The 14,474-nt window shown below is 36.2% G+C and overlaps 1 protein-coding gene across 10 annotated transcripts in view; it reads right to left on the bottom strand.

Annotated features, from left to right (window-relative positions):
• Window positions 1–14,474, bottom strand: part of EP400 (E1A binding protein p400) — a 130,150-nt gene that overhangs the window by 66,379 nt on the left and 49,297 nt on the right. For 8 of the 10 annotated variants that reach the window (XM_056821933.1, XM_056821934.1, XM_056821935.1 and 5 more), the window contains 7 exons: window positions 14,019–14,204; window positions 12,711–12,851; window positions 11,586–11,664; window positions 7,805–7,854; window positions 7,421–7,478; window positions 3,155–3,244; window positions 2,211–2,318 (listed from right to left, as the gene is read on the bottom strand). In XM_056821933.1, coding sequence (XP_056677911.1) covers window positions 2,211–2,318; window positions 3,155–3,244; window positions 7,421–7,478; window positions 7,805–7,854; window positions 11,586–11,664; window positions 12,711–12,851; window positions 14,019–14,204 — 712 coding nt within the window. The remainder of the gene's footprint in view (window positions 1–2,210; window positions 2,319–3,154; window positions 3,245–7,420; window positions 7,479–7,804; window positions 7,855–11,585; window positions 11,665–12,710; window positions 12,852–14,018; window positions 14,205–14,474) is intronic. The other 2 variants (XM_056821942.1, XM_056821941.1) reach the window with 1 other exon arrangement.

The raw sequence follows: 14,474 nt of genomic DNA, 5'->3' as shown, positions 1-14,474 counted from the left end.
ATGCAATAGTATATATGACTTTTTCCATTATGATGGCATCTCTCACATTCCTAAACTAATCTTTAGTTCACTTAAGATCTTAGACTTAAGATTAAGATCACTTAATGCTTTCAAGATTCTGTCTGTATTACTTTTGTGTATACTTTGTTTGGTTAAGCTGTATAGCATGTCAGAGACTAAGGTGTTAAGATTCAAATGTAGTGGCTCTTATGATGTGACGGTTCTGATGATGAAAAAAGTTATAAAAATGCTTGTTCCTTCCATCTTATCTCTATTTTTCCATGAATACCCATGTGATGTCTTGAATCATTTAAGTATCAATGTAAACTTTCTGTAGATATATTTTCATTTTCTACTGCTTTTCATTGTTTTAAAGAGAATACTGCTCATTATCTCCCACAATCATAGTCCAAAGGGTTTCTAGTTCAAAACAAGTACTGCCTTTGGCTAACCTTTTTTTCTCGTTCTAGCAAGATCAAGGTTGCATGAACCAAGGCAATTTCTGAACTCTTTTGGCCTCCAGGTTATAGCAATTACATCAGTTAACCATCTATAAGAAATGATCATAATTAAGATCCACATTTCTGCTTTTTTTCCAATGGTTATTTTGTTAGGGAGTAAGATTTATAAGGAGAATAGGGCTCAGGAAAGAGTCTTAAGGAACACCTACACAAAGCAGGAAGAAGAACTACTATGGAAAGTCTTAGTAGAGCAAATCAGAGTAGATTTGTCATGCAAGAGGAAGGGTCAAGTTAACATTATATATCACAAATCTATAGCAAAAAACAAGTAGGATGGATGCATAACGATCTCCAGGAGAATAAAAATGCACATGAATAGGAACATAAAGAGTGAAATAATGGGAACAATTCAAGGTTGATGATAAGAGATTTAAAGATAGTTGATCATCCAGAAGATAAAACACAGGAAGGTAAAGAAGTGATAAAGGTATGACAGACCAGAAAAAGAAAAAAGGGCAGAGGAAACCAAATATACAAACTACTTTGTTATCTCTTCACAGAGAACCTGTGAGACCTTCTTCCTTTTGTCTTTTGGTTTTATTTAATTTAGTAAGAGACTATCAACAGTGATAGGGCTCTTTTTTGGATCACATGTTAATTCAGTGGTCATTAGGCACTGCTCTTAGCATCCACTTTTCTCTTTTCTACCACCCTAACATTGTTCTATCATTATGAAAGTGAAAAAGCAGGTATATAAGTATCTGTTTCCTCAACTGTCATAGTCAAAGAACACATGGCCTAAAGCAGTAATGGCGAAACTTTTAGAGACTAAGTGCCTAAACTGTAACCTTCCTGCTGTATGGGAGCCCCCATCCCCGCCTTATCCCAGACAGGGGAAGGAAAAAGTGTTCCCATTGGGCTACTGGGCAGAGAGGCCAGTGATATGAGAAATGTCCTCAGGCGCAGTGGAAAGGGGGAGGGTAGTGCCATGGGTTCACCAACACAGACCTAGAGAATAGTCTATGGTGAAGATGGGCCTCTCAATTCTTGGCTTCCCAGAGGAGGCTCAATCTGTTGCCAACACTGTACTCAAAGAATTTCCAGCTTGACAGAAACAATCAGAGCATATCTGAGAGAGCCTGCATTCATCCTCCATATCATAAGGAAGCTTTAGAGCAGCGGTTCTCAACCTCTCAATTTGTAGCAATGAGAATATATAATGCATATCAGGCATTTACATTCCGAATCATAACTGTAGCAAAATTACAGTTTTGAAGTAGCCACCAAAATAATTTTTTGGTTTGGGGTCACTGCAACATGAGGAACTGTATTGCGGGGTCACGGCATTAGAAAGGTTGAGAACCACTGCTTTAGAGTAACACCTCTATGATGGAGTCCTACTCTAGACAGTAAGATGAAGGTAAAATAAATTCACCAAAATTTATAGCAACATAGCATGGTATAAATATAGAGAAAAGAATTCTAAGTCCAATAAAAACAAAAACTAATTGTCCAGCTACATATTTAAATATTCTTCAAAACTGAATATAAATGTGTTGGTCTAAAATTTAAAAAAAAATTTTAAAGATAAAATCAGTATGATTAAATCTTATTCATTCAAAAGTTGTCACCAATGGTTTCTTTTTCATGTTACTGTCCTATCATACCAAAAGAAAATAAAGTTCAGTATAATAAACCAAATCACTCTGGAGATACAGTGGTTACATTTAAAGCCAAATCAAAGCCTACCTTCTTCTTCGCTGGTCTCCTCACTGTCAGGCTTAGGCTGTGACCACTGAGAACTTGGCATAAAGGCACCTTCATATAACTTCATCAGGTCAAATAAGGGCAGTTCAGCTGAAAGAGAATGAAGAACAAATTATCATGTTAATTTTTTTTCAAGGAGAGTATTTTCATTTAATAGAAAAAAATATTAATAAGAATTAAATCAGTGAAGAAAAGCCAACGTATTTAACAGGTAAAACTAGAGGGAAAAAATAGGAAATATTATCATATCAATTGAAATCAACTGAGATATTATATTAGTAAAGCACTTAACACAATGCCTTGAACAGAGCAGACATTTAATGTTTACTCCCTTCTCCCCTACTTTTGCATTAAATCATTTAAGAACTAATGCATTTATTTGCTGAATTAATTTGGTTGCATGCTATCCAGTGCTATAATTACAATATTTTTATTTAAAACACTGAGTTTGAATCTGTAATAAAATCAGAATAATAAAGCTAAAATACCAAAATAAGTATTTACATATAAGTAATATTAAAATGCCTCTTATGTAATTATACTATGGCTACAAGCACTTGTTTCAAAAATGTTGATTAAAGAAATATTTTGTAAAAGAATCAAGATAGCCAATTCTAAATATATTACTACTTACATCAGTTAAAAATCATGAACAACCAAAATCAAACTTAGAGATTTTTTATGATTTAAAATGGCTAGTCTATAAAATCATTTAAGGTCAAATATACAATCAATTAATTAAAATTTTATGTATATGTCTGTATGTATATATATTTACACACACACACAAATGAATGTGTATGACTATATGTATATGAAAAAGTCAACAGAATATATTCTAAACATAAGAATACTTGGTTCATAGGACTTAAAAGTTCAATATCACACTACTGTACAGCAAATTACGATATAAAATTCTAATCCACCTTCTTTGGCTAAATTAGAGAGTTCTATTTGATGATCAATATTTCCTTCATTTGCCTCTTGCTCTTCAATTGTTTCCTCTTCATCTTCCACTAAAACAAATATGAGCAAAAAAATGGTTAAAATTATCACCTCAGAACTCTTTCCAATTTTATATAAAATGTATATGTATTATATATAAAATGCAGTTTTAAAATATGTGATATGTATAAAATGCAATAAAAACTGCTCAGATTTAAGGAAATTTCTACAATAAGTATCAAGGGTCTACTGAAATTAAAGGAAATTTATTTTTAAAATAAATTTAAAGAAATTTAGTTAAATTAAATTAAAGTGACTTTTCATTTAATATATTATTTTTAAGCAATTTTTTTGTTTGTTTGTTTTTTAAACCCTCATCTTCTGTCTTAGAACCAATACTGTGCATTGGTTCCAAAGCAGAAGAGTGATAAGGACTAGGCAATGGGGATTAAGTGACTTGCCCAGGATCACACAGCTAGGAAGTATCTGAAACCTGATTTGAACCTAGGACCTCCAGTCTCTAGATCTGGCTCTCAATTCACTGAGCTACCTAGTTGCCCTCTAAAAACAATGTTCTTAAAACAAATATCATGAACTCTAATTTCCAAAGTCAACCTGAGAATTGAGACCCAATTCAACTCAGTTCAACAAACATTTATTATACTCCTACTATGTAAGGGTGACAAAAACAAAAATGAAATAGTTCCTTTTCTCAAGACGGGAGTAAGGAAAGAAGAGGGCACATGTTTTAGATATACTTCTAAAAGGATATGCTGCTGCCTCCACTAATAGGCAGAAAGCTCCCTAAGGGCAATTCCTGGGGTTTCTTTGGCCTCTGCATTTCCAAGAGTCCTTGGTAGATGATTTAAAAAAAAACTTTTTGCAGGTTGACTAATCTCAGGTTTATGATTCTATATTTTATCCTAAAGACTGTGTGGTATAATGAATAGAAATCCTGCCTCTGAGTTAGAAAGACATGGTTTCAAATCCCACTTCAAACTTATGCTGGCTCTGTGACCCCAGACAAGTCACTGAACTGTTCAGTATTCCCCAACCCGACAACTCCCTAAGATTCTAAGTTGTAGTCAATCAATAAAAATTGAAGTACCTCCTATATGACAAGCATTCTGATAAGCACTGGATACAAAAAAAGGTAAAAGATGGCTCCTGCTCTCAAGAAACTCAGTCTAATGGGGGAGACAACATGCAAACAATTATGAGGAAACAAGATAAATAAAGGAAAAATAAGAAAAAATTAACAGAATTATGAAGGGTCTCCTATACAAGGTGGGGTCTTAAAGCAAACCAAAAATAGTCAGTAGGTGGAAATAAGGAGAATGTTTCAGGCATAAGAACAGACAGAGAGAATCCCTGGAGCCAAAAGATGAAGTATTATATTGTCTATGGAACAGCCAGGAGGCTAGTATTACTAAATCAAAGAGTATGTACTGGGGACTAAGGTGTTAGGAGCCTGTAAAGGTGGAATGTGGCCAAATTATGAAGATATTTAAATGCCCAAAAGAGCATTTTTTTATTTGCCACTGGAGGTAATAAGGAGTCACTATAGCTTACTTAGTAAAGGGCAGTGATGGCGAATCTCTGACACAGTTGCCAAAGATGACACACAGAGCATTCTCTGTAGGTCCATGGCTGCCCACACCAGAGCTGATTACTAAAAAGGCAGAGGGCCTTGGGTGGGGCTACTCCCCTCCCCCTCTCCACCATGCCTGATAATATTTTTTCACATTCCCTGCCACTTGGCCCAGCAGCCCAATGGAAGCACATAGGGGCTAAGGTGGGCGGCTCACAGGCAGAAGAGCTGAAAGGGAGCAGAGCCCTGGGGCCACTCCCCTCCTCCTTTCTACACTTGCTGAGGGCATTCCTCAGTTCACCCACACTTCTGCCCAGCAGCCCAAATGGGGCTCTTTCTCCCACCCTTGTATGGGGTAAGGAGAGGGGGTACCCAGAATACGGGGGGGAGGGCGCACAGCTCATGGTTTGGGGTGGGTGGGGGCAGGGCCCAGCAATCTGTCTCTAAAAGGTTCACCATCACTGGTATAGGGGATGATGTGGTTAAACCAAAGCTTTAAGAAAACACTTCAGGGTTGAATGAAAGATAAACTGGAGTGGGGAGAGACATGAAGCAGGTAAACCCACCAACAGGCTATTACGGTAATCATGATGTGAGGTGATAAGGATCTGCACTAGAGGCGTAGCAGTGTCAGAGGAGAAAAAAGGGGCATTTTCAAGAGACATTACAGAGGTGATATCAATAGGCCTCAGCAATAGCTTGGGTGTTGGAGGGGAGAAGAGAGTAAAAGACCCTGAGGAATCCAGGATATCTTCTAGGTTGTGAACCTGAAGGAGCAAGATGATATTCCTTCTACAGTAATGAGGAAGGCAGAAGTGGAGAAAGTTTAGAAGGAAAAGATAATGAGTTCTACTGGACATCCAGTCTGAGATATCTGAAAGGCAGATGTGAGGGTGGACATCAGCAAAGAGGTTAAAGCTAGACAAGCAGATTTCAGAATTGGCATAGAAATGGAATTAAATCAATGGAAGCTGTTAGATCTCCACATGAAGGACAAAGAGAAAAGAAATGAGGGTCAAGGGCAGTCAGATAGTTAGAGATGTGATTTGGAGGAGGACTCAGCAAAGGGAACAGGAAGGAGAGGTCAGCTAGGTAGGAAAAGAACCAAGGGAGAGGGATGTCCTGAAAACCTAGAGAGAAGACAATATCAAGAAGAGGATGATCATTAGTATGAAAGGCTTCAGAGTAAGAATAAGAAAAGGTCAACAGATTTGCTACTAAAAGACCATGGTTTCTCTGAAGACAACAGCTTGAGTGGAATGATGAGGCTAGAAGCTAGACTGTAAAGGGATAAGAGTGATAACTTTGAAGCATCTATTGTAGATAGCCTTTTCAAGGAGTTCAGTTTAAAAGGGCAGAAGAGATGCAAGACGATAGTGGGGGTAGGGGAATCAAGTGAGAGGTTGGTTTTCTTTTCAGAATGGGGGAGATCTACAGAAACCAGATAGAATGGAATCACTTAAACAAGGAATGGGGTTAGCCTTGGTTAAGAGTAAGACCACTTCATCATGTGAAGAGCTGAGTTACAAAAGTGAGAAGAGCTACAAGGCAATTGCTGAGGGGAATTGATGTTTTAAGGAAACACAGAAGTAGCTAGTAGACAGGGAGAGGCTGAAGATGTGAGATAGTAGGGATGATAGAGAAGGCAATCTGATAGACATGATAGGATGGAATGGGATCATTCATGCATGTAATGGGATTTGTTTTGTCAAGAAACAGAACAACCTCTTCAACAGGAGTGCAGGAGATAGTGAGAGATGGCATATAGATAATGTGAAATGAAGAAGAAAGGAGAAGAGGGAGCTCTTGGCAAATGACCTCAATATTTTCAGAGCAATATGAAGCAGAGTTATTATCTGAGAGAATGCAGCAAAAAAATGAGGAATTTGGGGAGGGATTAAAAAAATTTGGAAGTGGAAAAATGAGTTAATCAGGATGGTATAAAAGGAGCTCCCTTCCTTGCTATAGTGAAGACCCAATAGAGGTTGGGTAACATAATGTGTAGTCGACATGATGGGCATGAATTCTTGACTCATCCAGTTTCCGTAAGCAATACACACACAAAAGCAAAAGCAATGGATTGTGGGAACGTCCTATGGTCAACATCAGTGATACAATAAGGGGTTAAGAGATTCAACTAAGAGAAGATGGCACAAAACTGAAGTAGGTCACCAAGGAGACAGGAGGTCTTGGATTCAAATCTGACCTTCCTAGCTTCCTGACCCTGGGCAGGTCACTTAACCCCAACTGCCTATTCCTTACTGCTCCTTTGCTTCAAATGAAACTGATACTTAGAAGAACGTACAGGTTTAAAAAAAGAAAGAAAGTGATAGCTATGTAAAATAAAAGAACACCAATAAGATATTTGTTTTACTTTGCAAAAATGCAGTGATTGTATCATATCAATTTTGTTTTGTTGTTGATGCAAAGCAATTTATTGTGACCAGACTAATGGAAAATGAGTGGTGTTCTAAAAAAAGTTCTTAATAAACCAAAAATTATAGTCTGCTTTCAGACTTAATTCTCTTGGGCAATAGCATGCAATAAAAGGCTTATAGGCAGACAATAAACAGGATGTCGCAGTCTTGGTGCCACTTTAAGCTATTTGGAATACTCTATACTTGTATCTTTTGAAGGAAAAAAAAAAGATACAGACCTTCATCATCAGTTAAGGATGTGCTAACTTTTATTTTTCTTCCAGATATCCCAGAATCCTAAACAGTAAAGAAAAATGTCACAAATACCAGGCCTATAAACACAACACACAATATTTTAATAATTTACATTGTCCAGAATGATAGCCCTTGGGGACTCTGACCATCTTTCTAACTGTCCTCACTTATAAAAACTGGCACAAAGATGATTATGCCTTAACAGAGTTAACAATTCTATTCAACAGTTTATTCACAACCTCCAAGGTAGATACCCATTTTCCCTTCCAAGTTTCCCAAATTAGCAACCATGAAGCTATTATGTTAAATTTGGAGTGGGGAGAGGCAGTTGGTTCTACTTTTATACAAATGAAGCAGGCTAAACTCACCATAAAATGCTCTGGGAAAGCATGAGGTCCCTTAGGCCTTGAATCTTTTCCTGAATACAAATGTAATATGTTAAGTTTTTGATAAAGATATTTAAAATAACACATTAAAATAATAACTGGCATGAAAGTAACCATGTAACATTCCAAACCCCTCAATATAGCTATCCTCAGTCCCAAAACCATAGTTCTTATACAATCTATTCTAGTGATCAAAGATAAACATGACCAAAATCAGGACACCAAGTTTCTTAATTCACCTCTTAAGCTACTCTGGCAAACTCTGTAAACAGTTTTAAAATACACTTTCAGAGGTAGAGATGATGGAGTAGCAGGAAGGAGTAAAGAGAGCTCCCCCAAAGACAAAATTCTTTCAAATTTGAAAAATACACAAGATTGAATCTGATGGTTAATTCAAGAGGTAACAATGAGTCATCTTTCCAACCTGATCCACAAAAGGAAACAAAGAGGTTTGTGCGCACTGAAGATCACATCTCAGAAGAGCAACTACATATTATACAACAGAACAAAAAGAGATTACATATCAGGAAAGAGAAGGTTCCAGATGTACACCAAAGGACAAATACAAAGGGAACAAGTGCCAACTAGCAAACTTGTCACCCACTACCCAATTCTAGTCATAAATCTGGGTGGACAGAGAAAGGGTCTTGTGTTCTAAGGTAAAGAGCAGTCATTGGCCTTAGCCTGGGTGTAGTGCAAGAAGAAAGTTTGGAAACAAGCTTATATCCCAGGAGCAAATGGTGTCTCAATTCCTTGAAGGACAAGCATCCCAAACCAAAGAAGAACCTACATAGTCCTGTTTCTCTAAACCAGCAGAGCCTTCCAGATGGCTGATGGCACCTGAGGCCAGCAGCAAACTATTACTCAGACCCATACCCAGGTTAGGAACTTACAGAGCTCAGACTAGGGGAGCATGTTGCAATCAGATTTTATTCTGAATTGGAATACATTGGGAATACTGAAACTTGTAGTCCTCAGTCTGAGCTGTCCCAGAGAATCTGGAGCAATGTCAAGAAAGCAATAACAAGAACAACTCAGACCAGCCCTCCAGGCATGCACAGAGCACCAAATCTGAAGTCTGGAAAGAGACAAGAATAAAGAGAAAACAAAAATATAATAATAATTTAAAGCTACTATGATGAGAGGAACACTCAAGATATAAACTCAGAAGAAGGGAATGACTCCAAAATTTCAACAAGTAAATCCTCAGAGAAAAATATAACATGGATATAAATTCAATTAAAACTCCAGGAAGAGAAGAATCAAGAGGTTTGGGTTGTGGTTTTTTTTTTTATTTTAATGATTTTGTCAAGAAAATGATAGTACTAAAGGAAAGATTTTAAAAGAAATGACAACTTTGGAAGAAAGAATTGAAAAAGGAAATGAAAAGCTTAGCCTAAGAAGTATAAAACCTTGCCCAAGCAATAAACTCCCTGAAAATTAAAATGGATAAAACAGAAAACAATGATTCCATGAGACAACAAAAGTCAGGTAGACTAAGGAACAGATCAATCCAAAGAAAAACTAACTAAAGATGTACAAAAATATTTATAGCTTTTTTTAAAGAGGTGAAGAATGGGAATTGGAGGGGACACAGTAATTGGGGAATGGCTAAACAAATTATAGTATATAAATGAAATGGAATTCTATTATAATAAAAAAAATAATATAGTTAGTTTCAGAGAAACTTCAGGACTTACAGTGACTGTTGCAGAGTAAATTGAACAGAGGTAAAAAGAATTTATAAAATGCCAACAAGAGGATAAAGATAATCAAAGTTTGAAAGAATTAGAAACTTTGAGCAATATAACAATCAATTATAATTCCCAAAGAATTACATGCTACTCAACTTTTGATGGGAGTTAATGAACTCAAGAGTAATTTTTTGGGGCATAGCCAATGCTGAAATTTGTTTAGCTTGACTATACATATTTGGAAGAGGGATTTTGTTTTTATTTCATTCTCAATGGTGGGAGTGGAGCTAGGGAGTAGATGGCATGAGGGTCTTTGCAGGTTGAAAAATACATAATATTTAAAATTTTTAAATAATGCACATATGCAGAAATATGCTTAAAGAAGTCAGCAAGACTTCTGCCTCACCTAGAACACACTATTTGAGTTTCCAAGCACTTTATGCCCAGATTGGCCTCTTATCTATCTTCTCAGATCTAAAAACCTAAACCATGTTCCACAGATCTAGGGCTTCTCTAATATCAGTCCAATGTCTGGCTAAACTAAGCTAGAGAATTCTAAGATTCAGAGAGTGAGCCTAGGACTAGATGTACAAACTAAAACTCTTAAAAGTGAAGAAAAGGATATGGAGATAAACAGCTGCTCTTCACTATCTATGCCCTCTTGGTAATCTCTTCAGCTATCATGGGTTTAACTTCCATCTCTAGGCAACTAATTCTAAGATCTGTTTCTTCCCTGGGCTTTAGTCTCATTTCACCAACTGTCCACTGGATATTTCAAAATGGATGTTCTGGAAATATCTTTTTAAAACCCCTAATGGTTCATCTCTTCCTGTCAATCAGTTGATTGACTCAGTTCACAAGGTTCACAAAGAAATGAAACTTGCTCCATTAAGACTCATCTACAGCAAAAAGTATCTGAAAAAAGCTTATAATACATTCATAGGGTCTTCAAGATTAAGAAGGAAAGTAAAAAAAGAGGTTCAGCAGAAAATATGCAGTAATTAATTACCAAGAATCAAAAGAACCACAAAAGCACCACAGAAATGTAATAGGACAATGCATTAAAACTTTACAAATATAGACTAAAAGGAAATGGACCAGGGAACTGGAGATCCAGTCAGAATTAAAGTCTAAACTGGGAAGAATATTTTTTTTAACACTTCTGCTTTCAGTTTGAGCTAAGTAATAGATTGCATGAAACTTACTTTACTTTTAAAAAATAAGTCCCTATGTTTCATTCAAAAATAACAAGTTAATTTCTGGGGCCAAGATGACTAAGTAAGGAAGCTATCCGCCTTAGCCCTCCCAAATTGCACCCCAAACAGCACTGAAAAAAAGTCTCACAAAAAATTTTGGAGAGAACCACCTCACTGGGCCAAAGCAGCCTGGAAGGCTAGCACAAGAAGTCTATTTCACTTGGATGGGAGGGGAACAAAGACTGAAACAGACACAATTAACAAGGTGTATTCAAATGGGTAATAAAAATAGTTTTAAAAGATCTACAAAACATATTTGGTTTTATTTTTAAATAATCTAAATATCCCTATTCCCAATCAGTAAACAATCCTTTACACAGAGATAAATTGGCAACTGTTGTATAAAAAAATTAACATTTAGGAGCAGATAGTTGAGATAGTTGGCTCAGTGGATAAAAATTCAGGCAAAGAATTAAGAGAACCTAGATTCAAATCTAGCTTCAGATACTTCCTAGCTGTGTGACCCCAGGTACTTAACCCCATTGACTACTCTTCTGCCTTGGAACCAATACTTAGTATTGTTTCAAAAACCAAAGGTATGGGTTTAAAAAAATGTACGTACACACACACACACACACAATCTCTCTCTCTCTCTCTCTCTCTCTCTCTCTCTCTCTCTCTCTCTCTCTCCCTCTCTCCCTCTCTCACACACTTCCTTATCCCTGGTTATTCAAAATTCTGAATTACTGTAATGTAAATTAATTGACCTCTAGAATTTACACTTTATGTCTAGTTCAGCAGCTCAAAATCAAGAAGAATTTTGGTTTGCATTATGGGGAAATTAAAAGAAAAAAGTATTAAAAGATACTGTACCTCTTTTGAATGGTTTCTGTAAATTTAAGGCTTTCTTCCTTTTCTCCTCTAATTCAACTTGCAGTTTTATTTCTACAACCTAAAACAATGAAGGGTCAAGTAAACAAAGTGCTAACTTGTCTTCAACCATAAACAGAAAGACTTAGAACAAAAAACAGGAAAAACTTTTATAAATACAAAAGCAATAACTCAAATATAGGCTTCTCCTCTAGCCTAAATAACCAATTAGAAAATTTTGATTTGGTATTTGTTTGTTTATGTTAAGTGACTTTTTCTAGTTCTTTTTTTTTTTTAATTTTACTGGAAGAGCAAAGAAAAGTCAGGAAAACCACAGTAATGAAATTCAACTGAATAAACATTTTATTAAGTAGCAATTACATGAAAAAGCACCAAGGATACAAAAATGAAAAGAGAAATTTTTGTAAAGATAGATGCTAAAATATCTAGACTTCTTTGGATTTCTCAAAAAAATCCAGGAATAGTAACAATTTCTATATATGAAATGCCTTGGGATTTACAAGGAGTCTTGTTTCCCCATAGATTATGAAGTATTTTCCTTTGAAAAACAAACCCAAGCTAATGGGTAACATGATTTGCCCATGGTCATCCAGCTAGGAAATAATGAACTAGTATCCTAATCCAGGTCCTCAGTTTCCCAATCTAGTAGTCCTTCCAAAACAACAAACTCTCCCTCCAAAAATTATTATTTCCTAGAAAGATCTTGATTCTCCTCTTTGAATGTAAACATTACTGTTCCAAAATTTAAAATGACAACACAAAGAGAACAAAAGAAATGCTTAACTCCATTGAATGAGCCAATATTATTTGAAGGGAAAAAAGAAAGAAAGAGGGGGTGGCTAGGTGGCTCAGTGTATTGAATCAGGCCCAGAAATGGGAGGTCCTGGGTTCAAATCTGACCTCAGACATTTCCTAGCTATGTGAACCTGAGCAAGTCACTTACCCCCCATCGCCTAGCCCTTACCACTCCTCTGCCTTAGAACCCAGTATTGATTCTAAGACGGAAGGTAAGGGTTTAAAAGAGAGAGAGAGAGAAGTGCAAAGTTCAAAAGATCATACAAATTCCTTACAGAGAAATGAAAATTTACACTTGCAGGTCAATATTACCTGTTCAATATTTGACCAGAAATATTCTATTTCTCTAGCAGTTGAAGCAGCTATACGTCTTAATCGGTTCTGCTCCTCTTTCTTTCCTCTTTCTTCATGAAGTTTCTTTTCTTCATGATAACGAGCTGCAGTTCTGACAAGCTATTTAGGGAAAATATTCAAATTTAAATTTTGCACTCACACTTAAAGGAAAAAAGACTAAAAGATATATATAAATCAGTCCTATTATCATTTTGACACTAGTAATAGGACAATTAGATCATTAAAATCAGATGCTGAAATGCTTCTGGTTGAAATAGTCAGTATTTTATATTGTGAATCCAAATTATCCCTCTTGTATATACTTATGCAATTCAGTTATAAAGAGCAAAATCTGACTTCTTCTATAATGTCCAATGAATGAAATAGACATAGGCTTCTGACAATCTTCTTTCTATCAGCAGCAAATCTACTTTATTCCTTCCTACTCCTTTTCCTATTTCTCCCTCTCCCTAAACTCATTACCACTTTCAACATAGGTGGCAGAATAAGCAATGGTAAAGTGAGGGGGAAAGGTCAAAAGAGCCATAAACTCCACAGCAGAACTTGCTTCTCTACTGTCCTCATGATCTCTGTACCTCTTCTCTACTGAACCCCACCCTCAACTTCCCCCCAAGAGGCCTGGGCTTTATTCTAATCCAAAAGCAACCTAACCTCCCAGTTCCTCTAACAGAATACCTCCTATAGTTTTTCTTCAAACTCAAGACCTTTTTATAACTATTCAAGGTTAGCCCTTTGTACCTCCAAGAAGTTCAAATTCTGCTATCAGAAAGATATCCTAAAGAGGAGTTAAGGAATCCTAACATCCCAGCTTGGCACTCTTAACAAAAAATTTTATAGAAAAATGGCTATCCTAGTTTTCAAGATATGTAGTAATAGTATATATCCAAAGAGTTGTGGATTAAATGAGCTTTTGTGAACTGCTCTGAGTATATACTGAGTATATATGCTCTGATATATATTCTCCTGAGATGTGGTGCCCTGTAAAGAGTAAAATACAATGACTACTTCCCTGTCCGCTCTTTCTTTCTTGATATAGCCTAAGATAGCATTAGCTTGTTTGCCAAAATCACATTGTCAGTTCATACTAAATATGACAACCACTAAAAACCCCAGCTCCTCTTAATAAAATGCTGTTATGCCAAATTTCTATATATAAATATATATAGAAAAAAGCATTCCAAACACCAATTCCATAAATTACAAATGAGGTTTTGCAACACAGCCCATCAGCAAAAAATGGACTCTCCACTTATATTACAAATGTACCTTCTTTGCAGCTGCCATTTTCCACCTCCTCTCTTGTGCAAAATCTGTTGCCATCCACTGCATTTCTTCTAAGAGATAATCCCAGTGAGACTTTGGCCGTGGAGCCTCCTGAAGTTTTGGCAACCGTCTGAGTGACCACAGACCTTCCTTTCTCAATTCTGAGATTCTTTGATGGATTTGGGTTTCCTAGAAAAATCAAATCAATAAGTATTTATTCAAAATCTCTTAAGTTGAGCCCAGAAATAAGCAGATTCAAAAGTAATAGAAGACATAATACCCTTGTAATTTTGGAGAGGGTGGGGTTAGGGAGGGGAGATAAGCCTTCTAAGTATGAAAACAACCAGAAGATAATTCATGTTGGCATATAATCAAATGTCAAGTTGTATGGTACTAACCAAGTGCTAAAAGAATTCAAAGAACATTAACAGATACTGACATTAACATGAGCTTAAAATA

The sequence above is a fragment of the Monodelphis domestica genome, chromosome 3 (genome assembly GCF_027887165.1).
Source record: "Monodelphis domestica isolate mMonDom1 chromosome 3, mMonDom1.pri, whole genome shotgun sequence".
Classification (NCBI taxonomy): domain Eukaryota; kingdom Metazoa; phylum Chordata; class Mammalia; order Didelphimorphia; family Didelphidae; genus Monodelphis; species Monodelphis domestica.
The sequence above is the reverse complement of the archived record's forward strand: the minus strand, read 5'-3'. Positions and strand labels throughout refer to the sequence as shown.